The 27,918-nt window shown below is 49.6% G+C and overlaps 1 protein-coding gene and 1 long non-coding RNA gene across 3 annotated transcripts in view; one reads left to right on the top strand and one right to left on the bottom strand.

Moving 5' to 3' along the window:
- Window positions 1–24,294, top strand: part of GFRA4 (GDNF family receptor alpha 4) — a 68,277-nt gene extending 43,983 nt beyond the window's left edge. The window contains exons 2-8 of one of the 2 annotated variants that reach the window (XM_013102417.5): window positions 8,700–8,987; window positions 12,074–12,154; window positions 14,904–15,249; window positions 17,695–17,804; window positions 18,514–18,648; window positions 18,886–19,043; window positions 20,528–24,294. In XM_013102417.5, coding sequence (XP_012957871.3) covers window positions 8,700–8,987; window positions 12,074–12,154; window positions 14,904–15,249; window positions 17,695–17,804; window positions 18,514–18,648; window positions 18,886–19,043; window positions 20,528–20,674 — 1,265 coding nt within the window. In that variant the 3' untranslated portion in view covers window positions 20,675–24,294. The remainder of the gene's footprint in view (window positions 1–8,699; window positions 8,988–12,073; window positions 12,155–14,903; window positions 15,250–17,694; window positions 17,805–18,513; window positions 18,649–18,885; window positions 19,044–20,527) is intronic. The other variant, XM_005010136.6, reaches the window with a different exon arrangement.
- On the bottom strand, window positions 10,806–11,694 carry LOC110353303 (uncharacterized). Its single transcript, XR_002403626.4, has 2 exons — window positions 11,634–11,694; window positions 10,806–11,339 (listed from the first exon to the last, which is right to left on the bottom strand). It is a non-coding gene; the product is annotated as an uncharacterized lncRNA (long non-coding RNA).
- Window positions 24,295–27,918: the final 3,624 nt, after the last annotated feature.

The following is a 27,918-nucleotide window of genomic DNA, read 5'->3' as shown; positions in this document are numbered from 1 at the left end:
CACAGAGAGGAAGAAAATGACTCTGTATGAAACATGTCAGCAATTCCCTCCTCAAAGAGAAAAAAGAATGATGGTGAGTCAGATATGGTGGACCTGTTAGATTATCCAGGGTATTCTGAGACTGCATTATTATAGAAATGTTGAAGAATAGAACATCCCGAGTTGGAATGGACCCATGAGGATTAATGAGCTCTGCTCCTGGCTCCACACAGAGCTACCCTGGGGAGCCTGTTACAGTGCCCAAATTGGAGAGATTTCTACTCAAGTGCCTTGTAGGAAACAATAAACTTTTATTTGGCAGATATGGGCTTCTGGAAATGGTTATGTTCTACAAAGGTCCATACTTAATTGACTGGGTTTTGCAAGATTTAGAAGAGTTGGCAAACACCAGAAACCTTTAGTCAAATGATTTGAAGGAAGGTGGAGCTAGGGGAGTTTAAAAACTACATATCTATATATTTATATATGTATATAAGCCCCTTACAGGCTCTGGAGGAGATCTGTATCTTACCCTGCTGGACAGAAGACAGCCTTTAAGGCACTAGCTGAAATTTTGCTCAGAAAGCTGAGTATCAGCCTGCCTTACTTACACAAATCTGGGCTGAGATGCTGATCTGTTCTTGAGGCACAGACAGAGAGGTAAAGAGATGTCTCTGCTTGGGATTGTGCCACCCTCACCACCTGCCTCCTGCACATGCTTGCAGAATACTCCATTCATCCTTATCTTAGCTTTATTAGCTTTTTATTTATATTTATACTTATATTTATATTTATATTTATATTTATATTTATATTTATATTTATATTTATATTTATATTTATAATTTTATTTTTTTAAATCTAAATGGGGACATTTTATTTCTTCTCTGTGTCAACCCCAGCAGCTGACTTGGTCATTGCGTTCTTGCTGGTGACATGAAGCAAATCTCCTGCTAAACCTCCTGCTTCCCATCTTAATTTGCTTCTTTTTGTCACATTCTTAAAAACATCATCCTCCCCACATAAGGAGCTGGATTTCTCTGTCTGGGGCTGCTATGGCCAGACCTGGCTTAGAAAAATACTTTGTAAGGACTGTTGCTTTCACCATTGCACTGGAGAGCTCTGACATGTCGCACACTCTTCTCAAGGATGTTGAAGAAGAAGAGAAAACATCACAGGGCTGGACAGGGCAGATGCAAGTCGCCAGCATGTGGAGCATTACAGCGGTCTGCTCTCCTTTTTAGATCCCTCTCACTTCATCTGAACACAGCACCAGTTGAAGTGATAATGACTTCCCTTTCAATGGCAGCTTTCATTGGAAGTATTTTGATATGCCAGTAAGATTTGCTTTAAAATGTCAGCAATAAAAACACATTCAAAGCAATACACTTAGTGCCTCAGCTCGACAGTCTATATAGGTTCCCATCAGCCACATTTTTGACTCAATAAATACTAGGCATGAACAATACTCTGCATTTTCCACAACCCTCCCTCCACACACACGTGCGCATGCTCGAGTTCTTTTTTCCCTGCTTTCTACAGAGATCAGAGTGAAGTTTTCCAAGAGATGCAGACAACCTGTGTGCTTCCAACTTTGCAGCCATGGCCAGTTAGGGTTCCTCACTGTGCCTTATCTCCAAGAAAATGCATAATGAATTCTTCTCTTTGGAACAGGATGCCCACAGTGTCCTCCTGGGATCAGATTAGTAGGAAGAATAAAGATGATTCTGTCTCAAAGGTTCTTGATATTCTTCCTGAGTCATCTTCTTTGGGATGTGCTTTCAACAGCATACAGTCAAATACCAGGCTTGAAGTCACGGGAAGGCATGTGGTGAAAGGTCTTGTTCAGTTCCCCTTTTGGGGGGAAAACGAACAAGAAATGAACTGAAAATGGAAAAATGAACTTTTCCAGTGCAGAAGGAGGTGTATGGGTGAGGACCATGCCAGGTCAGAAAAGGGGAAGGAGGCATAGGATACAAGTTGGTTGAGCAGACCCAACCAGGGGTAGACCATCCTGGATCTTAATTTGCTTTGCTATGCCAGTGAATCTTTGATTTTACTACATTTTAAAGCCAAATTTAGGTACAGCTTATGGTTTATATGTACATAATTTAAGTACTTAGAGACCTCCGATCCCTGAGACCTCACAGGCTTTAATACAGTTGTTCTTACAGCTCCCTGCTCTTATCTTTAATGTATGGACAAGGACCTGATATCTCTGATGCTTATTTATAGGCACATATGTTAAGATCTATTGACCAAAAGCCCCACTAATTGACCTGTCTCCTTCAGGTGGTGTAACTGGTTCACTTTGGGACAGGGGAAGCACTTCAATTACACCAGAAATTAGGGACTGAAGCTCCCTGAGCTATCACTGTCACGATGTCCTCAAGTTTTGGCAAGCACTGAATGTGACACAATTCAAGATCACTGCCCTAACCTGTATCCTGTAGTACAATATGCTTTTCAGAGTATGCATTTCAGAATAAAGTGTACCCAATTTGAATTCTCATCGATGCTCAAAGCTTGTAAGCTTTTTTTTTTCCTTTTTTTTTTCTTTCTTTCTTTTTTTTTTTTTTTCCTGGTGATATGGATGAATCTTATTCAGGGCAGGTACACAACTGTTTGCAAGCAGGTCATGCACGCAGCATGATGGTCTGATTTGCATCTTCATTTCATAAAACCGTTGTTTATAGCTGAGTCTGTGGTTAGTCTGGCTGAGTCAATTGAGCAGGATGGGGCTTTCCAGAGGCATCTTTGCAAAACAAAGGCTGAAGTCTTGTCAGAAAGGATGTGCTAGTGCAGGAGAATAATGATATCTAGGGAGACTTCACTACAAGTTATCATGAGAGTTTGCAGGAAGAATTTTTTTCTCCTTCAGGGTAATGGATGTATGATGAAATTTCAGACTACAGACATTCAGAGGGGTTTTCTTCCAGCCTTAAAGTTTGCAGACCCAATCCCACAACCAATGTCCCATCTCATGAACAATTTGTTTATTTATTTATTTATTTATTTATTTACTTATTTATTTTCCCAGGCAGGTTCTAGTCATTGACTCGGTGGGGGAACAAATAGATTGCTTCACCTTCCCAGGCTTCAGCAAAGTCAGAGTGACACTTGCCTCCTGGTAAATGGCTAAGAGAGCTACGGATGCGAAGGGCTGTCAAAGACAAATGGGGGATTACTGAGTTCATCTCAGCAGGTGTCTAAAACCCGCCTCACTGTGCCCTCTTTGAGTAATTCATGCGTTCATTTAACACGTGTGGCCATCGCGTTTCACTCTCACTTTGCAGCCTAAGTCAGTCCCCACAGGGCAGAGGATAGCCCACCAAAAACACGTGCTCATCCTCAGACTTGCACAGATCCATCATGCCATTGACAGGTGGAGTCACTTGCTTAATAAATCTCCTGCCACATCAGGGATCTTAACTAACAGGGTGCCTAAAGTTTCAGGCTGCTCTGAAGGTATCCAGGTGGCACGTGTTAGTCTACGACAAGCAGGAAGCCAGAATACAGGAACGTGGTTTCTTCTGGTTTTGATTCTGTGCAATGAGTAAATTACCTTGTACATGGAACAGCTATTAGAGAAGGAACCACTTAGTGAGTGTTGTTGTATTTATTTGTATTTCCCCAGTGCCTGTAAAGTCCTGCCTGAAGGCACTCTTCAGACAAGAGATTGCTTATAACCTTAAAGTAACGGGAGGAAGGTCGGAGATGTAGGTGCAAAGAGGCAGGCAAGCAGATTTTTAATGCCTGCTGAAGATGTGCAGCATGTTACTGGCTCGAACTTTCTGGCATTGCTTTGACACCCTCCGACGTTACATTCCTGAAGTGTTCTCAGCAAATTCCCCCACCCCAGCACTGACCAGGAAGAACTGCTAGCAAAAGATCAGTTTGCACTGAGGGATTTCATTCTGTGTGTGTAATGTTTGTAAACCCGTCCAATCCCACAGAGGGTTGACAGCAATGAATGGTGACATCTTCCCTGCATGAGCTGCTCTGATCTAATTCAGCAAAACAGCATCCCAAAGGGGTTTGCTGGGCGCTACGAAATCTGTTTGACAGCTGTGCAAGGCGTGGGGGATCTCCTGGCAGGACTGCTCTCAGACGGGTCTGGAGGAAGGACCATCCGTATGGCAGAGGTGTTTAACGGGGGCAGCTCTTTGCATTCTTCTCTCTAAATCAGGCTCATGTCCAGCAACATGAGCCCTAGTAAGTCCATGCTGGAGCAGTGCAGACAGCCAATTCCTAGTGGTGTTGCCACTCTGGCGTGTCTCAAGCCCTTTTGAGTGTCCCAAACCCATTGCAAAAGGGACCCCTGGAAAGAGGGACCTGTGAGCCACAGCTTCTTCCCTCCTGGAGAAAATCTCAGGTATGCAGGTGGTGGCATATCCAAAAAATATGTGTGGAGGGAAGGCAGTCCACTGCAACTTCTGCAGCTATTTCGATGGGAAATGGGAAATGACATCTGGGCTGTGTACAGGGGTTTGCTCTTAGGTGATCCTGAGCGCTTGGCTGTAAAGGCAGGGCATGAAAGCAGAGTCTAAACAAGTTTTAAGAGTGACCACCAGCATTAGCCACCTGGACACATTCATTCATCACTATTGGTTTATGAATATTTGGGAAATTCTACGAATATTTCTTCCAGACTCCCTTCCCCATCCTTCCTCACTCCAGGAAAAGTGTGAGTAACAAATCATTTCTGACAGCCCCGGGTTGGTTATCAGGCAGTTACCTATTGTCAAGCACCAATATTTGTCCTGCAGATTTAATCTGACCCAGCCTGGTGCTTCCTAAAACCTAAATGGGCAATAAACCACTTCTGTTGCCTTGCTAGAGATTTTGGATGGTTGTCCTCCTCTAAGCAGCAAATATTACAAAAGAAAAAAAAATAATAATAAAATCTGGAGTCAACAGCTTGTCTCTCTAATAGTGACTGACTTCCTAGCACTGTGCATGGATTCACACCAAAGACACACAAAAAAAGGGAGGTGTGCCAAAACCCCAGGTTGGACAGCACCATAAAACACAGTGTGGCGCCTCCTAAAACATCTGCACCCCCTGTCCTGCTGCAGGAGGGGTTGGCAAGTTAGCGTGGCAGGGTCTGGTGGCAGTGCTCTGTTACACAAAGCCTTTTGTGTGCCATTTCCAAGCTGGCACGCGGTGTCACCTTCACACTTCTGCACCCCAGACCCTGCTGCATTTGCATGGTGAAGGAAATAATCTCCCTGAAGGAGAGTCAGATCTCCTCGTCCAACCAAGTGCACTTTGAGAGACCTGCTGCAGGAGAAGCAGGGCTCTGTTAAGGCGTTGGGAAGAGGCAGGTTTTTCTCTTCCTGCTGCACGTTAGGAGTGCCTTTATGTGAGTGTCACCGAGGTAAGCAAGAGCAGAAACAGATGTGGAGCAGCGCTGCAAACAGGATGTGAAAATAAACTCATTACCCCATCTGCCCACCGTAAACAGCGTGAAATTAGCGGCAAGCGAGGAATAAAAATTCAGACAAATGGGCTTTTAAAGAGAGCAGAGGGAGCTGGAAGTTGTGCTATTAGAAAAGCAGAGGCACAAAAAGCCCAAGCCATGCACAACCCGGCACATACACCCAGCCCCACCGACCAGGGGCAGATATGGAGAGAAATCCCATGGTGGAGCATCATTAAAGTGCTATTTCTGAAGGCAAAACCAGAAGGGCTGCTCTGCCTATGGGAGAGAAAACCTAATGTTGCTTTTGTCCCTGCCTGTTAGCAAGCGCTGTCTATTTTATGTCACCGAGATTTTTTTTTTTTACCTTTTTTTTTTTTTTTCTTTCCCTGAGAGGCGCTCTCTTAATGTTGCATAAAATTACTCTCTCAGGGGTAGTGCGAGGAGGAAAAACGCAGTGTTATGTTGTCTCAGTTGCAAAGACGTCGCTGACAATAAAAGCCCCTGAATGATTTGGTTTTTAAGTGACATGATTATGGAGCGGGTCATTCGTGACGCTCCAGTTAAAGTTGCTTCAAGCACCTCTGCTGGAAAGCCTGCACGGTGGTGTTTTATGCCCCAGGCTTGGGCTATAAATATTCACCCCCAGCCTTTGTTCTGCGAAGCAAGCCTCGGCTTGAGGATATATTTACTTAAAATTTTGCAGGAAATTTCTCAAATGGTCAATCCGCTTGATTTATTTAAAGTGGGATCCCAAAGTGTTTTACAGCTTTTACAGGCTGGCTGTGTTTATATCTGTCCTGGGGAGGATCGTCTGCCACTCATGTAGCAGAGAGGGGGAAGGAAGGTTATAATTCCTATTTTAAGTTACTTTTTTAGCAGCTGACATGACACTGACAAAGTCATCTCTTCTAGAATAAAACCTGCCATGCTTTATCGTAGGCCAGAGGAGATCCTTTGGAGTAAGTCAAGGCAAAATAAGTCAAGCGCTTTTCTTTTTTTTTCCTATAGATTCTGCTCAGAAAGGTTGTGCATGGAAAATTCAGCAGTGCCTGAAAGCAGAGACTCTAGCTCCGGCTCGCTTTATAGATCTCAGAGAAATTGCAGACCAAATGATATTTCAAGGAAACTGGTTCCTTGTGTTCTGAGTTCTTCAAGATATGACAGCCCAAGGCAGAGTTTCCTATGTGTTGGAAATAATTTCTCTCTCCACATTTGGCAGATCCGAACAAGCCTTGAGTGCTAAACAAACCAGGTCTATGAATAAATCAGGGGAAGGGGAACTCAAATTTGAGGTGTTGTGAGATTTGTGATAACTGAGAGCTTGTCATTGGCCATGAGGCACCGCGAAATAGTCTGGAGTTTGACAAAAGTTTCTGCATTTGGGATGCCATTGGGCTGTTTCAGGAGAAACCTCCTGGTGGGTTCACCCAAAGTTTGTAATAAACATAATTGAAATATCTGAATTCCAGCTGCTACCTTCCACTCTAATCAACAGAAACAGCAGCTTCTAAGGAAACACCCTGCCACTGCCAGGAAGGGGAATGGGTGCATCGGGCTCAAGTCCTGCATGAGGAGGGCAGCAAAGGCAGGGAGGGTGCCGAAATTTGGGGCCTGGGAGGCAGCAGGTGGAAGGAGGGAACAGAGATCCCATGGAGGAATCAATAGGAAATCAGAGGGAGATTTCTTAAAGCTCTCAGGGATGGAAACCTGGGGGCCACATTTCAGAGAGAGAATTTGTTGGTGTTGTCCGAGTTGGCTCTCACCAGGAGCAGTCCCTGGAGGGGTTCAACATGAGAAGGGCCCCCTGTTTTATCCACCCCGTGAAGCTGTAATGTATTCCCATCCAGATGAGCCACGTTGGGGGGTAAGGATTTCCTTTTGGGAACCCTTTGAGAAATCCTCCTTCAAGGTCATAGCAGCACTTTCTGCTTTTATAGTGTAGCAGAATCCAAAGATCACATTTACAGGCATGAGGACTGAAACTCCCCTGCCATAAACCAGGTTCCAGTCTTCACCACTCCCCCAGGCCATGGTGCAGCTGTGCCTGACCCATGTCGACATGCTCCAGAGCACCACAATGACTGGAAGGAATGCAATTCTCCTCGTCTCCTGTGCTGTTCCCACCATGGGTGCCACCGTGCCCCGCTGAGCACAGCTGAGCCTCTGGCCCCATCGTTGCCAGGGTGCAGGGATGCTTACATGAGCCTTGGAGTGATCCTAAGCCAGGACCCATCCCCAGCAGTCAGTCTGGATGTGGCCAGCCAGCTGGAGAGTGGAAGAGCATTTAATAGCATGGAAATGGTCTGCTGCAGGCCGTGGGGACACAGCAGCACCGAGCCCTGCTGGGCACGTTTAATTTATTGGTGTGTGGTAGCACTGATGCCTTCCTCCTGTGCTTTTCTCTGTCCTCACAGCAGGGGGAACAGAGCAGCACTTTGTGTTTTCACAAGTAATTCTGAGGAGAATTCTCAGGAGCTTGGAAAAAGCCGAGATAAAACAGTGGGAGTCCTGGGGAGGTGGTGACAGTGAACAAGGGACACGTGTGTGCTAAATCCATGTCAAAACACTCCGCATGGGGCAGCTCATAGCTTTAAGAAGGTGTGGGCAGGGTTAAATCATGTGCAAGGAGGAGTGAGTGGGGTCTCCGGGAGGACTGGGCTTCTGTTATCTTTGGAGGATGGAGATGAAATTGAAAAGTGAGGGAACAAAGGGCTCGGAGAGGTTTTTGTGCTCCAAGCAGGAAAGGACAAGCATCGGGACCCAGATGCATGTATACTCCTGCTTCCATGCTGACCCCATCTGGGGTCCCTCTCTCAAATCAGGAAGACCCTGGGCCCAAGGATGAAGGTGACCTCTCCTTCTGGCTCCTCAACCAGAGGTGTGGGAGGCCACGTGCATCCCTCTGCTGCTGGTGGCCCAAAACTTTGGGAGAGAGGGCTGGGTTGGAGTGCCGAAGCTCAGGTTGAACCAAGCGTCCCCAACATCCCGGTTCCCTTCTCCCAGTCCTCTCCTTTCACTCCTCCCTGATGCTGCTGGGCAATGCTGAAGCACACTTGGCCAGGTAAAATATTTACCCTCGTATGGGGCAGCTCCTGAGTAGGGGTGGTGAGCTTGGGCATTGACACCCCCAGCCGACCTGCTGGGGAGCCACCCACCTGCTTAAGGGCTACAGAAAGACGGTCAGTGCTTGTAGAGCGGGTAGTGAAGAGGGTGATTTCAATCTCTTTAAGTGAAGACGAACATCCCTGGGGTTGCTCCATCACCCTCACGCCCCCCCTCTCCCTTTTTCTTGTAGAAGGTATGGCGGAAGCTGTCAGCTCGAGCAGGGACTGCCTCCAAGCAGGCGAGTCCTGCACCAACGACCCCATCTGCAGCTCCAAATTCAGGACCCTCCGGCAATGCATCGCAGGCAACGGAGCCAACAAGCTGGGCCCCGACGCCAAGAACCAGTGCCGGAGCACAGTGACGGCCCTGCTCTCCAGCCAGCTCTACGGCTGCAAGTGCAAGCGGGGCATGAAGAAGGAGAAGCACTGCTTGAGCGTCTACTGGAGCATCCACCACACGCTGATGGAAGGTCAGTTGGGTGGGTGCTCTTTTCTCATGGTCTTCTTAAAAAGAAACTGCTGCTGAGGATTTCTGTAAAGGTCCCCGGAACCCAAGTCAAGGGTTGGACCCAATGATCTCTTGAGGTCCCTTCCAAACCCTTCAATTCTGTGATTCTGTGAAGTCAATGCAAAAAAGGAAAAGGTCATCTATATCATATCCCGATCCCTCTCAAGAACTACTGACCCCCAGAGTAATGGCATTTTGAGGAAAGCAATCCCAAAAACCTGAGACACCTCCTTCCTTTTTTATAAGTTGTCTTCTTTTCCACGATGTCCCCGGTATATCTTGAGATATTTGCTGGGGAAACGCATGGCATGTTTTGCATGTAAATAGAAGAACTCTAGCCAAGACCTGAAGCTCCAGATTTTATTGAAACACTATACAAAGTCTGGGCACTGAGGAAAAAAAACAGTGTGAATTTAAAACAAATCACTCTCTTGGAGGATCTCAAGAGCACCGGTGTCTTTGGGTTAGTGAAGATTTGGGGCTGGTGACATCAAGTTGGAATTTAAAGTGTTCCCAGAGCCAGTATTTAGTAAGTTTGGATTTTGACGTTTTTTAAGAGTCATCATAAAATTGCACCTCGGTGGCCATAACTCGTCGTTGTCAGGCTGGTGGGTATTTTATGCGCCATGAAAATTAAAACGGGGAATAAAACAGAACCTTCCAACCATAGGCTGCAAAATAGATTAATAAAACACTGCTGGCTGAAAGCTGAAAGGGAAGGTACAGGGGTGATAACACAGGCCAAAAGGCCAAGCAAAACAAAGAGGATGGAGACCGTAAAGCACCGGCTTGCCAGAAAGGGAACTGCTTGATCAAGTTCCCGGAAAGCTTTCAAGTAGCACAGCTTGCAGGGTGCAGAGCATGGTGCTTTGCACTGACTGGGGGAATAAGAGGCCCCAGCACCACCCAGGATCCAATCTTTCCCCTAATTACTTGCCAAGTGAAGTTGTTTGCATTGAAGCCTGGGGAAGAGGGAGCAATCCAGCCCCTCCATTCATCTTAACAGGTTGAGTCACAGCCCTTTCCCCGCTGACCCTCCTGGGCTGAAGTTTTGGACGCAGTCCATCTCCTGCCTCCTCCTCCCCCTGATTTTCTCATAAAGCAGCTCCTGTCTCCTGGCCACGCTAGCAGACACAGCTGGGTCCCTCTCCATCACTCCAGCAGCTCCCAGGTGGCCTGGCTTCCATCGCCTTTTTATGATGGGAGTTTTGCAGATCTGTTCTGGAGGGGGCACAGCTTCAATGAGCAAGCATGGGCAGGGGATGCGGCAACCCCACCATCAAAGAAAACTGTTTGGCTCCAACTCAGGGACACTGATTTTTTTATTATTATTATTTTACTTTTTTTTCCCAAAGGAGAGAAACTTGAGATGCTTGCCAAAGGGTGAATAGCACGAGGCAGAGCAGAGGGCTTGGTAATGAGTGGGCTGGAGACTTGTGGCTGTGCAGGACAGTGGTGCCAGGAGGATTCCCACTGCCCTGGGACCACTGCTGGAAGAGCAGAGAGAGGATGGCGGGGAGCATAGGGACCAGGTGTGGGTCTGAAGATGCTGGGTAGGAGCTGGATGGGCTCCTGCCCACTGCCTTTGGACCTCTGTCCTGGGGAAGAACGTGGGAAAGGTGATATTGGAGACTGCCAAGAGTCTGCCCGACTTCTCCTCTGCTGTCATGGCCTGAGCCCTGCATTTGTGCAAGCACCAAGCTCACTTGCCATGCAGATTCACACTCCCAAACCTTTGATTTCCTTGCCTTAATTTCCCGGGGGAAATATACCTCATAATAGTCACATGTTTCCGAGTCCTTACACATGTTTAATTGACTGAGAAAGGAAGCCAGTCCACGTGCTCCGTGCGGGGCTCTGTCTTTCAGTCATACATACCCAGGAGGCTGTAAAAAGCTTCCTAGAAGCCCTCTTATAAAATCAATTGTGGAAGTGTGTGCTCAGGGAATTTACAAAGCGTACTATTTACTCAGCTTCTCTTGAGTGCGCCTGTGTTTAGCCACCTTCCCATTTGGAGACACAATAACATGATGACAACCCGATAACAATTCTCTGATAAGGTGCTATATCATCAGGACATAAAACTGCTATGCTGGAACATACAAATGGGCCCCTCTCCAGTCAGTAACGATGCAAGATATTTCAATGAAGGTGTAAAGCTGCCTTGTAATGCACCTGTGGTAATTGCACGGGGCTGTGTACCCTGGGAGCCATTTCTTCCTGACCGCAGCTGGTGATCAGCATATGCCCGGAGCAAAAGGTTTGATAGTCCTTTTATCCCAGCCAGTACATCTGCTGCTGCTGTCCGTATCCATCTAAATGTCTAATAAAAGGAAAAAAAAAAAAAAAAAGATACTGAGCTGTTTGCTTCAATAATATTCTGTAGTATCTATCAGGGTGACGGGGCATTACAGACCATTGAGCAGATAAAAGGGAAGCACCGATTGAATAAAATTAGCTTCCCAGCAACTTAAAAATGGAGAGAGGAAGTTTCTGCGAGAGCTGTGGGTCATTAGCTCAGTGCCAAGTAAGAAAGGGCTGTTTGGGAGACAGGGAGAGGTATTAATAAGTACGTAGGTGTGTGTTTTGCCAGATGCAGCACCATCCATAGCCCTACCTGTGTCCTAGAAATAGGTGAGGACCTCGGACCCTGGGAGAACCATAAAAAAAAAGTAAGATTTTTTTTTTTTAAAAAAAAAAAGAATGGTTTTGGAAACCCTGTGTGTGTAGGGAGATGGTGGTATGAACTCTTCCCATAAACAAGAGCCTGTGCTGCAGTCTGGTGTCCTCAGCAGCAATCCTGGAAGGGTGTCCAGGACTTGAGCTGTACAAGGTTGCAACTCAATAGTTCTCCAACGGGCTGATCTACCCCACAGTTGTGATATATTTTTAAAACCCAGTTGCATCCTATTCTTCCTGTAACCTTGAGTATCCATTCACTTATGGCCTGAAGAGCACGCAACCTCATCACCAAGCCAACCTACGCTGCAGCTGTTGAACCTTGTATGTCTCAGGGTCTTCTGCTGCCTTCTCACTGACTTCTTTTTCCCCCCTCAGGCATGAACGTACTGGAGAGTTCTCCTTACGAGCCATTCATCAGGGGCTTTGATTACGTCCGGCTGGCCTCCATCACAGCAGGTAGGTGGGTGGGAAGATGCCCCTAGACTGCTCCAAAGTGGGGGGAGCTGGCTGTGGGATCAGGTGCTAGGGATGAGGTCTTGATGAGATGAGACCTTGTGGTCTCTCGTGGTCTCATTGCATGGCTACGGTCCGGAAACCATTCTTTCAAGGAGTTGCCCATGAGTCCAGTTCTAAAACATTGGTAGAAGAACATGTCCTCAGAAGAAGCACTTGCAATTTTTATCCTTTGACTCTTTAATGCCCATACCGTGAAGGACTGGGGTTGAAGCTCTTCATGGGCATGATAAGAAGGTCTCTTGCAATGAGCCATCGTGAGTGGGCTGGCTCTCTGCAGCAGGTGTGGTGCAGAAACCCTGGGAAACATTGGCTGGATGGATATCATTAGGTACTAGGTGTTTCCACATCAGTCACAGGGCCAGACTGTGTGCAGAAAGGTCAGCAGCCCAGCCTACTGGCTTGATCCCAATCCCAACTTTTAACCCCGTGCCCCGAGGGCAACCTCAGGACTCAGCCCCGTGTTCTGCTCTGTATCATGTAATCCCCTTAATAATGTCAGCAGAGCTGCCCCACACCTTTTAACCCCCTCGAGGGCACGAACCCTCAGCCCCTCAGTTAAAAGGTCAGTGCGGTAGCAATTAAGCCATCCATCACCAGCATCACAGCTGCCAGCTCTGCTCCTGCACCACAGGCATGGGGAAGCTTTACAGGCAGTGATTTTTGTCACCGAACTACCCGCCTGGGAGCAGGTTGTGCGCTCCACGTGTGTCTCTTTAGATGTGCCAGCACAGCAGCCGTGTTGCAGCTCTTCCTGACCACACACCTGATGCTGGGTTGGAGGACACAGCTGGAGCACAACCAGGCATCTCTGTATCTGATGGATGCCTGCAGTCCCCTCGACAGCATGGCACTTGTTAGGTGAAAATGTCCGGGACTGAATTAACCCATCAGCCCTTGACAATCCGACCAGCGAGGGAAGGGTGTTGCTTCCTGGCCTCACGTCTTCTTATTGACTCCACTCGGCTGATCCGAGCGTGCAAAGTGAAGCATGCACAAAGCTGTTTGCTGGGTCGTGGCCTTTGTCATCAGAATTTTTCCTTTTTTACTGGAGGTCCTACAGGGCTCTTTGGAGCGAGGCAAAGTCCAGGGATGGGGATTTTTATGCATGATTAACACATAGTCAGGTGTTTAAAGCAGTCTGAAACTGGTTGGGCAGCAAAGCCAATGGGCCTGGAGCAGCAGGGATATGTGCCAAAGGACTCAGCATCCATAAGGCACATAAAAGTTTTTGGTTTTAATTTTTCTTTCCTATTTATACTCATCACAGTCTACAACACACCTTATGACCTGTTGCCCTATGCCTGTCCAGTGCACAGAATTATAGGGTTAGCATAGCTAAAGGATCCTTTTTCAGATATACCCCCAAAATTCCCAAGAACTTGTTGAAACTTAAGGCATTCATTCGCGTGACCCCACACCAGATCAGCGTGACAGGTATTTTTAATCCAATCTTACAGAAACAATACGCATGGCCACCATTAGAAGTGTACAAACAGAATTATATCCCTCCTCTCTAATTGTAGTAGTGATTTGTAAAAGCACATCCTCCGTCGTTGCGTGGGAACAGGAGAAAAGCTACTGTGTTCCCTGTGATTCATTAGCTGAATGGGTAATGAAACCCTTCCAAGTAGCTGTTTCCTACACACTTGCTGACAGCTCCCCGGTGTAAACTGATGCTCTAGCAATCTTCATCTCAAGGCATTTTTAAAGAGCAGCACCTATGTGGTAGGAACACACTGAGCAAAAAAATTTCGCCCATCATAAAATACCTGCAAAACTTGAAATTCATCTCTTAGCACACCATAAACAGCGGAGACAAAAAAGAAGGGGAAAATAAACAGCTAAGAGAAGGAGCATCTGATAACGTTTGTGAAAACGGAGGAGCGCAGCCAGTTTTGAAGTGTTCAGAGCTACTGTCAATGCTTCTAAAACTTGTCAGTGGTGACTGGCTGGTCTTAACTCCTGGCCAAAGACAGGGCTTGACTCTGCATTAGAAATTTTTCATTTTGGGGATTTTTCCTCTGGAAAAAAAAACAATAAAAATCATCTTCTCTGCTGGGGAAAAAAAGTCCTCCTCGTGTGCTTCAGGTCATGGGCTTAATTCAGAGAGATGGAAAACGCTTTCAAATTCATTTTCTCTCTCGCACTTGGAGGACCCTCATCTTATCTCTCCTATCAGAAAGAGCCTAATGTCTTGACTGACTCTTAGCACTGCTGTGACATTTTCCCTGCTATCAAACAGAGCTCCGTCCACCTTTCAAACAGCTTCAGAATCACTATTAGACAAATGTTTTTCCGTCTTACCTATTCCTCAAATGATTTCCATCCCATGAAGACAGGGTTGTAGCTCAGGACATGGACATGTTGGGCAGGAATGATCTGGAAAATGTTGTTTTGGGGCTGTGAGACCCAAACAGCTCTCATGTGGCTGGGCAGCTGCTGGGATGGGCTGCTGTCTCACCAGGCCTCAGGGTGGTCAATTTGTGGTGATAAAGTGCTATAAGATGCCGAAGGTAGAGAAAAGTTTTATTTTATTAAGTGTAGGAGTTAGGAGCAGGTTCTGAGGCATGAGGTTTGTTGTGTGGCCGTGGCACCTCTTCGGAAAGGTGGGAGCAAGGTCTCCACAGGGTGCTGCAGCTTGAGGTGAGACGAGCACTAAACTCCATCCCCATTTTCTGCTGCCCCCCAGGCTCTGAGAACGAGGTGACCCAGGTGAACCGCTGCCTGGACGCCGCCAAAGCCTGCAACGTGGACGAGATGTGCCAGCGGCTGCGCACCGAGTACGTCTCCTTCTGCATCCGCCGCCTGGCCCGGGCCGACACCTGCAACCGCTCCAAGTGCCACAAGGCCCTGCGCAAGTTTTTTGACCGTGTGCCGCCCGAATACACCCATGAGCTCCTCTTCTGCCCCTGCGACGACACGGCTTGCGCCGAGCGCCGGCGGCAGACCATCGTTCCTGCCTGCTCCTACGAGTCCAAGGAGAAACCCAACTGCCTGGCGCCCCTGGACTCCTGCCGGGAGAACTACGTCTGCAGGTAGGTTCGGGTGGGTGAGGTGGAGAGCTGGTGGGCCAAGCTAGAGGATCGTGGTGGACACATCCATCTCGCCACACCTCATCCATGTAGGCCACTGCCTGAGTGATTCCTTCCCGTGGTCCATCTCCTGGTCTCGTACCCTGAAATGGAAGGCATTGAGAGACAGATTTCATAGCTTTGTGTTGGAGCCGTTTTTGACCTCTCCTATCAGTTTTGGATTCGGTCCCAAAGACAGACCCGCTATGGGAATAGCTCCAGGAAGGTGCAAGCAAAGCAGGGACGCAGAGTGGGGTCCACTCAGCCTCATGCAGGCACAGACCTGCCCTAATGTGCACCTCAGATATACCCCCCTTACATGATTTTCCTTCAGTTCCACTATATTTACCCCTCCATTCTCAAAAGGTCTTGATATTCCAGAAGGTTAATCCACGTACAACTCTCGGGGTGGATGGCATCCATCCACAGGAGATGTAAGCTGTACCACACCAAACATGCAGTGATGCTCCCAGCCCAGTATCCTCCGTGCAGTTTTGGCCATGAGCAGACACCTAGAGAAGAGCACAAGAGCAAGGCCAGCACAGGACACGTCTCCCAGTCCCATCCCAGCCTCTAATTATTCTGGGTTTTGGGATTTCCCGAGCTGAACTCCCAGCAGCCATCCACTGCCAGAACATCATCATTAAAGTACATTAAAACAAACCTTGTATTTTCAGAAGGGGAAGTGAGGGCAGCACATGTCCTTTTGGAAAGGTGGACTAGCATTAATGCCTTCATCCCTCTGCACCCAAATATGCTGCTAATGGACAAAAATTGAGCAGCAGAGCTGAAGCTGGCTCTGAAAGATGCAAAGCCCCTGAGCCACACCAGATCTTACTTGGAGATTCCCCCCAGCTACCTAGGAAATCCCAAATTGTGGGGTACTGCCCTCTCCCTAACAAGGCAAGTGGACCCAGGAGGGAAGAGGAGGATCAAAGGGGAAAGTGTTGCTTCCCAGGAGGCTGGAAACCATTTCCTGCAAGCAGCACAGCTGTTAATTATCTGGTTCCTTGGTCTCTGAATATATAATATAAAACATCCTCTAGAGACACGGCGGGAGCAAGGGGTTGACGTGTGACCCGGTCAAAGGCAGCAGTGCAGAAACCACAAGGAGAGCCAGGAACAACACATCATGGCACTTTAGAGGAGTAAAATACTCCAGGCTAATCCTGCCTGTGCTGCTAAGCCTTCTTGCAGCTTCTTATCATCCATAACCTCTCAAATTTCCCCGCTTGGAGGTGTGGGCTTTGCTAACATGAATGATGCAAAACTGCAATCCACATCTCTCCCCTCCAAATAATACAGCATAAATTTGTTCAGTGTTTTTTGCCTGGATGTGGCACAGGAGAGAGAGGTTGATGCTATATGAGGAACCTTAGGACATCTTCCCTGGGCCCTGGCTGCCTGCCTCATGGATCTGTATCTCCAGTAGTGTGTCCTACCTGAAAGCCCCATGTGGATGTGTTGGATATCCTGCAATGTCCAAATACCACTAGATGTGCCAACAACGGAGCCACCCCTAAACCACTGGGTGTCAAATACCTGGCTGGCAGCATGATTTACAGAGCTTATCCACCCAAGAAGTAGGGAAGCCACATACAAGGAGCACCTTGGCACATCTGAATGATTCACCTGCTTCCTTGCACGGCCTGGAGGGTCCCAACAAGACCAGGTTTGGGTCTCAAAGCCCCTTTCTTCTGAGCCATTTGTTGTTTTTACCCAGACCACACAAAACTCAAGGCAAAACAGAGGTGAGAGGAGCATGGCTTGCACCTCCTGCTCCACAGGCTCCAATGAGTCCAAACATCTCCTGCCTGTAGCAGAGGAGGTGGCAACAGCCACGATGATGGTTAGAGCATATCTGAGCCTTGGGGCATTGCCCTTAATCTGAAGATGTCCTCGGCTACATTTAGAGCATAATCTTTGGAGAGAGAGAAATTGGGCCAGAGTGATTCTCTCTCTCAGCAATTCAGTCCAAAAATGAAGGCTTAGGTCTCTAGGGGAAGTTAGTACCCAGAAGTCAGGTAATGGCAGTAGGGAACGAATTCCCTCGCTGCCTACAACAGCTCTTCCTCGGAAAATCAGCTTCGTACATCAGAAAACAAACATTACTTCCAAGACTGCACCTTTCTTGCAGTCCCAGGGGAGGCCTGTAAAACACGACCTACAGCACCTATTCATTCTCCTCTCCGAGTGATTAAACCCACTTCTGGATTGCTGGAGGGGGCAGGAGAGAAGAAAACCGGTGATATTTATCCAAACCAGCTTAGCAACAACCGCAGCAGCAAAGGATCGCGTGAACACATCCCCTTCTGTGCAATCACATTCGACACCTCCAGCGTGCTGTTATGTCCCTTTTTGCCCCAAATAAGTGCTAATAAGTCCCGTTTTGTGCTCTCTCTCCGTCAGGTCACGCTATGCAGAGTTCCAGTTCAATTGCCAGCCGTCCCTGCAGGCTGCGAGCGGCTGCCGGCGGGACAGTTATGCTGCCTGCCTGCTGGCATACACCGGCATCATAGGTGAGCTGGGCTCCATAATTCATGTTTCATAATTCATCCTTCATCTGCTCTAAAAGCTGTGAGGTGGGCATCCGAGGCTGGGTTCACACAGAATTGTTGGTTTTTCTCTCTGCTGTGCCCAAGCCATGAGCATTGGGTAATTTTATGATAGCTGCAGCAGAGGCAGAAAAAAACTCCTGCACCCTAACAGAAGCTCAGGATGATGGGGTGACCCCAGGCATCTGCTCTGGTGGGTGTTCCCTGATCCCATCGCTGGTGATGCCCTGGGAAATCACCATCCCCTGCCATCTCGCTGATTGCAGATGTCAGATTGGGTTTGCAGATGCTGCAGAGACCCAGCTGGCAGCTGTTAGCATGAGCACAGCCAGAGTCCAAAGAGAAGCACCAATGTGCTGGTCCATCCCAAGGGATAAACTGACAGCTCATTGGGTCAAGATTTCTTTGTGGTTTAATCCTTCGTTTGTTGTCTCTGACCATTCTGGAGGCTGTGACTTTTCTAGTGACGATGTGACACAGGTTCACATACAGTTTTTGAATGTTATTTGGGAACCTGAGCTCCCAGGAGTTGCCCCTTCCTTAGGCTGATAGCCCACTTTGATCGACTGAAGGCTTTGTTGGTGGAGGGGTGAAAAAAAGGCAAAAAAGGGAAATGTCCCATCCCCTCCTGAAATACCGGCTTTGTAGTAACACTTCTCATCCTTCCCCGCAGGCAGCCCCATCACTCCCAACTACATCGACAACTCGACCTCCAGCATAGCCCCCTGGTGCACATGCAACGCAAGTGGCAACCGGCAGGAAGAGTGCGAGAGCTTTCTGCGCCTCTTCACCGACAACATCTGTCTCCGTGAGTATCGCCAGGAGTCCTCCAGCAGCATTGCCCACAGGCTGGTGAGGCTCCCCGTAAGGAGGTGACCTAGTCCTTCGGAGGCTGTAGGTGCCCAAATCCTCCCTGGGCTTTCAGCAAAGGAGCTCTGAAGGTCCTCAGGGATGTCATTTGGGATAGGCGGCCAAAGAAAACTGGAGAAAGGAGGTGTGTGCTTTCCCCTGCTGATGCTTTTCTCCATCTCTCTCTCACACAAAGAAAATGCCATCCTGGCCTTTGGCAATGGGACCTACCTGAACTCAGCCGTGGCCCCGTCCATCCCCCCCACCACACAGATGTACAAGCAGGAACGAAATGCCAACAGAGCCGTGGCAACCCTCAGAGAGAACATCTTTGAGCACCTCCAGCCGACCAAGGTAGGAGAGCCTGGCCCAAGGGGATGCTTGGCTCTGTCCGTGCCTGCTCCATGCCTTCCAGCCCTCCTCATCTCAGCTCCCTCATCTGCTCATGTCATTTCAGCTAGGTGCAGATACCCAACCTTCCCTCCACCTTTAGGAGTCCCTCATCATCCTCTTCCTCATGTCCTGACATCTTCTTGCCTGACTCCATGGGCTATGCTATCCTATCCTATCCCACCCTAATCCCATCCCATCCCATCCCATCCCATCCCATCCCATCCCATCCCATCCCATCCCATCCCATCCCTTGCTGCCCTCTGGCCTGTTGTTCACCATCTCCTTTCTTTCATGGGTTCTCTTGAGATATATGGGTTATATGGGTTTTCTAGGAGTACTGGGAGCATCCCTGTGCTTTACAGGAGTGTAAAAGGAATCCATGAGCACTGGTTCAGCTCCTTGACCTGTTGGAGGTCAAGCCACGTAGGTTCAGACAAGCATTTCAGCTGCTGGAGGTCACACGTTGAGGATTAACTGACCAAGGCATGCTAAGCATTGGGAAACCTCAGCTGAAAGGTTCTAGTCAGCAGCAAATTGTTAGCATCAAATTAATATTAAATTGAAATTATTCTAAAACAAATAACAGGGTAATTTACTGATGATGACAGTAATAAGCATTAAATATTTTATTATTAAGTAAAAAGCAACGACCTTGACTTGCCACCCACCAGATTAATCTTCAGAATGAATTATTTTACTGTTGAATAATTAACACTGACCCTGATTTACTGAACATACAGGTAACAGAAGCTGCAGTTAACTAGACTCTGAGGACCGAGTGTGGGTTTTGTGCTGGGCTAGCTGATACCTCCAGGGAGCTTCCACGTGCAGGTTTTCAAAGCTCTTTCCCTGTGTCTTTTGCTGAGAAAACACCCAAATCATCCTGCTCCACTCTGTTTCCACTGAGCAGTTATCAGCTCAGGAGGTGTAGACGTATCAGCTTCCCTCACTACTTTTTGGGGCGTTGGTGGCCACGCACGGCACAGGGATAAATTCATCTGGCCAAAACCACAATGGTAACCAGGATTTGGAGATCTTGCTTCTGGCTGGTGGTCCCCACCCTGCACTGAGATTTTTATCCAAGCCATCACCTGCAAGTGATGCCTTCAACACCCAGGGGACATCTCCACCTGGAGAGGCCACCACATCAAACCACTGGCCAGCGGTGACTCCTTGGGCTACATGGATGTCTGTTGCTCACAGTAGATGTTCAGGTACCCATTTTACAAAAGGACATCTCCAGCCTGGTGTCCAGACCTGTGGGTTCTCTGCCCATGACCCTGGTGCCACCACCATCTTCACCACCACACGTCCAGAGCCAGGCCGAGTCTCCTCCTGCATGTGAAAACCCACAGGAAGGCTTCAGGGCTTGGAGACCCGGCATCTAGACCGATGTGGGGAACAACCCCAGCTCCTCACCCCGTGTTGTCTCCTTTCTCTTGCAGGTGGCCGGGGAGGAGCGGCTCCTGCGGGGCTCCACTCGCCTGTCCTCAGAGGCCTCCAGCCCAGCAGCTCCATTCCTCCGGGCAGAATCCCCGCTGCACTCATGGCTTCTCCCCTCTCTGGCCGTGCTGAGCCTCCTGGTGATGTGAGGCAGGGCGGGCACACGCCAGGCAGTGACTCTCTTTGTGTCGGTTTCTCTAAAAAAAAACACAACCAGACAAGTAACTTTTTTCGGGACGGGGGGGGGTGGGCTGGGGAGGAGGGAGGGGATGGGAAGGAGAGGTGAGCGTGTAGGCCCTTCCTCCTCCTCGCCCGTCTGCCAATTTCTTTGGTTTTATACAATCAGCATTGTCGACAACCAGCTCATTCTTGGTCCTGGCCACCTTTCACCCCCACAGCTCGGTTGTTGTCTCTCCAGCTCCCTGCGGATTGGGGTCGGAGCCACAGACAATTCCCTTGGAAAAGCTGAAGGAGAGAGTTGAGTCAAGAAATGAGAGCTGCAGAGGAAAAGCTTTTGCCTGCCCCGGCCAAGAGGGGAAAGACTTTTTCTGGCTGAGCTGCCAGGAGGTTTCCTGGAGCCCTGCCTCACGGCGTGGGGCCCTGGGCAGGACAAGTCAACGATGTGTAGTTCAGACCATCTCCAGGGTTGGGTCTGGGACCCAAAGGGCAGCCCACCTGGTTTGGAGTGAAGAAACCAGAGCTGCTGGTGAGAAGGTGGTTGGGTTTGTTCACCTGAAGCACCTCGGGGTGGTGCATGTGGCCACAAACCGAACGGGCTCACAGGGACCTGCATGCAGCAGGCACGTCCCGATGGTGTTCAGGAAGAGACACGCCTGGTGTTTTGTTTATGGCTGCCTTTCTTCATGTCCCAACCCTAACATCTCTATTTACTGGTCCCGTGAAGCGTTTCGGGTAGGTATTTTTTCGTTATGGAAGTCAGGGGGCAATGTCAGCCCACTCTGAGCCTTCTCTGTGCGGGGTAAATTTGATCCCATGGGTAGGGCTCTATGGGGGTGTTTCACAACTTGTTCTCATGAGCTACCTGAGCATCACTTGGTCTGGCAGAGAGACAGAGGGACTTCACTTGGGGACATCATTAATATTTCAAGGAAAAGAGAGGATACAAGAGGTTTGCTAGCTACCACCATGGGGACAGAAATCCAGCCAGTCTCCAGAAAGGTCAAGGCATAAATCACATCACCAGTAGGATTGCTGCAGTTCCCATCCTTGAAGAGCTGGTGGAGGAACTCGTTTGTGTCCAGGTTGGCTCGTGAAGGACAGTGGCCCCATCAAGTGCCAGCTGCTCAGCCACAAGGTGGTTGAAGCCAAGGCTGGTGCTTGACCCACGCAGAAGGAGGGATGGTGAGGACAAACCTCGCCCTGGTTGCTCAGGGCACAAGAAGGCAAATGTGTGGCTTTGGGATATGTGAGAACTCGGGGGTCTTCCCCTGAGGAGGAGAGCTGAGGTCTCCCCGTGCCCTTTGGGGAGCTGAACCCCTTGCTAGATCCAGCCGATGAAGAAGATGGGAAGGAAGGGTGGGAAGGTTTCCCAGGACAAATGCTCACCCAGGTTGGTGGCCATGGGGAGGCACAGGAGTAGCTCCAGGTTTTTCCCCTGAGCTTTGCAGCAGCCCGTTCACTCCCTGGTTTATGCTTCCCCAAAGAAGAACATTATTTTTTTATCATACAGATGCATGGAAAAGCTTAGCAGCAGCTGGCGTGGCAAAGCCCAGTGTTTTTTATTCCCATTCCCTGCAGGACACCTTCCATTGCTTTGATACTGAGACTTTGCTGAGAAACTGCAAAGGTGAGAAACCTTTGGGTTTGGGTCCAATATGAGCCCATTGTTGTTTCCAAACAGACATCTGTGGATGCACAGAAACCCTCCTGGCTTCATCCTATCTGCAGGGCTGCACCTGGGAGGTCCTTGGGGCTGTAGCACCTGGGTGTCCTAGCCCAGGACCATGAAAAGGGTCCTGAAACATGCCAAGATCCAAGCTGTGCATGCCAGGTGCCAGGCTGAGCCAAAATGTGCAAAACCTCCCCTGTCAGGAGGCTCACCCAGTGCCAGGAATGTAGCCAGGGAGGTTGAGGCACAGACCCCAAATCCCTGACCTCCCTTCGGACCACCATAGCCAGGCTCTGAGCTGCTGCAGTCATTTTCCCCTTACCCAGGGCATCGGTGTCCCCTGCTAATGTGTCTCCCCCAAGGAGAGCAGCCTTTTTCAGCTCTCCTTGCCTCCCCCTCTGCTCTATGCTCAAGGTGGGTCTCCACCAGCCTTCAGTCTCCTTGCAGGGGCTGAGTATTGGGGTGGCCTTTGTCTCGTGGACGCTGGCGGTGGTGTCGAAATGCCACTTTGCCCTTTCCTTCTCTGATAACCAACCAGCAGAAGCAGGCTTTTCCTAGGTGGCCAGGAGAGCTGGCAAGCCAGCTTCAGCTCTCCTTTAGGGCTGGCAAGCTGTGAGAAGCAGACGTGGAGAACCCTAATACAGGCTGCTAGGGATGGAGGAGACCTCCAGGGGTCACCTGCTCCATGACCACATCCCATGGCAGGGTCCTCTCTGTTTACACTTTTTGGCAGATTTATCTTAACCTGTTTCTAACCATTCCACTCTCAGAGGCGCTGGCATCTCCTCTGGATTTCTATCACTCTTTAAAGGCGTTTTAGGATGTGAGCTGTCCCCGAGCACTGCAGGCCAAAGAGACTCTTGGTTCCCATTTCAGGTTCTTCTCAGGTCCTCAGTTTTGGGAGGATGGCAGAAGTGCCCTCGGGCTGCAGAAGGTGACAGCCAACCCCCGTGGATCAGATCACGGAGGCTGAAAAAAATGGTAAAGGTCTGTAGGGATCCCTGCCAAATCCAGAGGGCGAGTTGGGTCTTCGTTACGGTCTTGGTGGAGGGATCTGAAAATCAGAGTTGGTGTTGCAGGTCTGAAATGGCCTCGCTGTCCTCATCCTTTGTCCTGTGCTGGGGATTTGGAAGCTGAATCCCAAAAACCATGGCTCAGGCCAGCTTCTGCCTCCTCCTGGGCTCTGGGGATGCTCCAAGACGAAGCGAGGCAGGAGCAGTGAGCCTCTGCACAGCAGGGAAAGGCCAGCGGATGGGGGGTGGTAATGCCGTGTAGAGATCAAAAAAATAAATAAATCCAAAAACCTGCATGAATTTTCCTGACCATTTCACCCTTTTTGCCAATGTTTAACGTCCGCTCTCCCTCCCAGTGCATTCACAAATGAAACTTCGCAAAAAAAAGATGTTTTTTGAGGAGCCCTTTGGGAGGTAGGAGACCTGATTACATCCCCCCAACAGGAGGGCACAGACCGTTCGTTTTCCCTTGTGAAAAGGGAATTTTTTTGGAGAACTTTCAGCTCCGCTGAGCACCACGAAGCGAACCCCGGATCTTCATTTTTAAGCTTCTCGATGGACCACCGAAGCCACAGCAGCTGCCTGTAAAGGGAAAGGACTGAGTGAGCCCAGAAAGACGACTTGCTGGGAATCACTCCCTACCTGGGGACTTCCATAAGCACAAAGAAGAAAAATGGAGGGGAAAAACAAAAAATTGACCAGCCCAACCCTCTGTAGCCAAGTTATGGCCAAAACAAGAGGGTGAGCAGGGAGGGAAAACGGTGCTGGAGCAATAACCCCGCGGGTGGCAGGGTGAGGGGTGTGTGCACCGAGGGGAGGATGGGTGCTGTCTGCCTGTACTTATCTCTTCTGTACGAGTCAATATTCAAACATATCCATGAATAAAGCACACATGCATTTTCCTGACCCCCCGATCCTGTTTAAGGGGCCGTGCCCACGCTGGTGCATCCGTTGGTGCTGCACCATGAGGGCAGCTGGAGGAAATGGGGGGATTTTTTGGGGGGGCTGGCAGAGCAGTGGGGCTCAGAGACTTTGTGCTTGGCTGGAAACCCAACTCTGATCCTCTGCATCCCAGCCAGGAGGGAGAAAGGTGAGAAACCAGCTCTGCCATGGCACAACCCAACGGAGAGGCGTCGGTGCCACCTGGGGAGGGGACACGGCCCCGTGCACATCCTGGGGCTGCTGGTGCTGAAGACGTGGAAAAGACACATGCAGGGCTCTGGGGAAATTTTGGGGAAGGTTTAGCTCAAAGCTGGTGCCAGCACAGGAGGAGGGGAGGTGGAGGAGAAGGGAGGGCAGCGGTTCACATCGGCCGGGGAGACGTTTGTTCCTGCCGCCAGCATCTGTGAGCTATTTTTGGCATCTAAAAGAGAAAGAAAAAGAAAGAAAGGGATCACGTGGAAATTGATTAGAGGCAAATTGAATGTTTTCTTGCCAATTTTAGGTGAAAAAAAAATAATCTACAAAACAAATGTATATAAAATTTACATAAAAATACCGAGTGAAATGCAAGTCGGATCCTAAACACAAAGTGAGAGCAAGGTCAGAAACGTTGCACCTTACCCTCCCCAAAATCCCCTTTGCTTTCCTCCATGTATGAAGCTGTTGACAGAGGAGGGGGGAGCAAAGCCTGTGGGTTAGGGCTGGATTTGGGACCCTCTTTCCTTCCCACCCTGATTTCCCCATGTCTTCTCCCCACTGCAGCCTGTTTCAAGGCTTCCACCCCAGTTTTCACCCCCTCATCCCTCCCCAGCAGCCTTCCCCTTCCACTTTTCTCTCCCCCCCCCCTCCCCCCCAGTTTGGTCCATGGAGGTTTTGCAGACACACCGAAAATGTGCTGGGGAAGTTCCAGCCGGATGAACCTGAAATGTGCTGTGAAAACACTGCAGGTTTGATGGATTTTCCCCGCTGCTCAGCAGGCGGCCGCACACCCAAGGTCAGCACCAAAACCCCCTGGGGGCCAGTGCTGAGCACCCAACTCTGCTGGGACATGGGGTTGGGGACCCTGCTGGGGCAGGGGGGACCCGTGGGTGGCCTCAGCCTCTCTGGGTGCTGTGAGCTGGTGCTGGAGGAGCCCATGGGGTGCCCAAAGTCATGAGCTATGTCCATGTACCTGGGGGTACGCACTGGTGCAGCTGGTGTTGGTGTGATTGGTGCTGAGAAGCACAGGACCAGGTAAAGTATCCCTCAAGCTGCCTCAAGCACACCAGTGAATCACCCTGCACTGGGGCAGAGAGGAGATTTTGGAGCAGGAGCCCCACTGAAAGCTGGAGGGGGCTTTTTGTGATCCCCATCTCCACGTCGGGTATGTTTTGGGGGCACTGCCTGTGCCCAAAACCAAACCAAGCCCCCTCCCTCCCACCAGGCACAACAGCCCAGGGACAGATGCTGAAGCAAGAGCAGGTGAAGTGCTTTTCCCTCACTTCTAGATAAACAAACCCCAAATCCTATAACCTCTGGATCCCCACAGGGCAGAGAGGAGCCTGGGCATCCCCGATGGTTCAGAGACACCCACGGGTGGGTCCCAGGGGGGTGCAGCCACCCCTTCCCCATCACACTGCAGCTGCAGACAGCACAAATGAACCCCCCCGGCTGTTGTACGAGCACTGCCAGGGGAAGTTTAGGGCAGAAACAACAATTTCTGGTTCTCTGCCTCCATGCAAGCGGTGCTAATGTGCTGGTAGGGGTGGCTGCGTCTCGCCTGGGTTATTAAAATGTCGCCTTTCCGTGCCGAGTGAGGAGATGGTGGATGTTAGCCAAAGGGAAGCACCGCAAAATTAGCTCTGACATGAAAAATGGGAAATGAAATTAAATGAAAAAGGGTCAGATCGTGTGCCCCAAGGTGGCTGGGACCATCGGATCTTGCTCTTTGGGTTGGGCACTGGTTTTATGTCCCCTAAGACATCCGCGGTCCAGATGCCCAAGCCTGAGCTTGTCACTGAGCCTCTGCAGTCCCCTAGGGGAAATCAGCCCTCCGAGGGCACCCATGGGTGCAGGCATGGCCCGGGAAGGTGTCACTGTCCCCCTCCAGCCATCCCAGCAGTGCTGGGAGCCCATCGATGGTGACACAGGGTCCTGAAGCTCCACCACCACCCAGAGACCCATTGGCAGGTCCCGCTGGCCTTCTTACTAAAAGATCTCCCTCACCTTATTTATGCCTCTGAAAACATCTCGGTTATCATTTTTGTCACCTGACGCCCTGCTTCATTACTCTCTTTGGATAAGAATCAAAACCAAAAATAATAATAATAACATTTTTTTAAAAAATGGAAAGAAATACAAGGAGAAACACAAAAATCTCCATAAAGTGATTTTGCCCAAATGTTGAACTGCGTTAGCTGCGGTGCTCTGGCTCATTTGTACACCTCCCCCTTTCCCATTCATGGGGAAAAATCGGATGTTTGTGCTTCCACCGTAGCAAAAGATGCTTCTTGTACCAACCAGCGACGTGCAGCCCGCCCAAGAGCTGCCTGAACCCCGTCTCCTCCTTGGGTGAGGAGGGGTGACACCCAACCTCCAGCCCAGGCTTTTCTGCAGGGGGCTAAAATCGGTCTCTTTTCACAAAAAGCCTGAAAATTGCCTCCCCACTTTGAGCAGAAGATTGATATTGAAGTGTTTGGGAGAGAAATGCTGCAGAGCAAATGCCTCCCCGACTCCTTCCCCCTGTGCTCCGGGCACGTGGCAGCGCAGAAAACCATCCCTGGGGCTTACGCAGCTCCACGCTGCCCCTTTCCCTCCCTGCCAACCTTTTCTTTGCTCCAAGGCAAGAAGAAAAATCAGAGCGGGGCTGAAACATCTCACACCACACCTTTGCGTTTTATCCTGCTGTCCGAAACGAGCTCAAACTGCCTTTAAAACCCCTACCCCCTGCCCGCTTCATTTCAGGTCCGGACGCAGCATGCTGTGCTTTCGGAGCGGCGCGCTCGGCTCGGCGGCAATTTCGGGGAATTGGGCTTAATGCCACGGGAGCACAACGGTGTTAGGAGACGGCGCCGAATGCAAACCTTCATGGCTCATAAATGCTGGGTTCGACTCCGCTTCGTCTCAGCGGTGCTTAATTTTGAAGCCGAAGAGCGACATAAAAAGAAATGGAGGTCGCCTCGCTTCTGTGGGCATCCGGCATTCAACGAGGTTGCCAAATGGGCAGCAGATCCCCCTGGTGATCCAGTCTTGGGGGATGCTGGATTTTTTCTCTTCTGATTCAAAGAAGCAGCATCCTGGGACATCGAAGGACGCTTCCCCTGCCCACCACCCTCAGGAGACAGCCCAGGACCCAAGGGACCAGGCTCTCCCCCTGCCTGGGGAACCAGGTGGGATGGTTTGGGGACATCACAAGGCACCGTGGGGACCTCCAGCTTCGGTGGAGGACACGTCCTCCCTTCCCTCCTCCCAAATTTTGTGCCTGGCACAGCCAACACAGCCCACTTGAGAGACATGAACACCTCGAGCTCCACCCCGTGCAACTCATCCCCAAAAAGTAACCTTGAGTTATCCCCCCAGCCCCGTCTTAAAAAAAAAAGAAACCAAAAAG

Source organism: Anas platyrhynchos, chromosome 4 (genome assembly GCF_047663525.1).
Source record: "Anas platyrhynchos isolate ZD024472 breed Pekin duck chromosome 4, IASCAAS_PekinDuck_T2T, whole genome shotgun sequence".
Lineage (NCBI taxonomy): Eukaryota > Metazoa > Chordata > Aves > Anseriformes > Anatidae > Anas > Anas platyrhynchos.
This window is presented reverse-complemented; position numbering and strand designations above follow the sequence as displayed.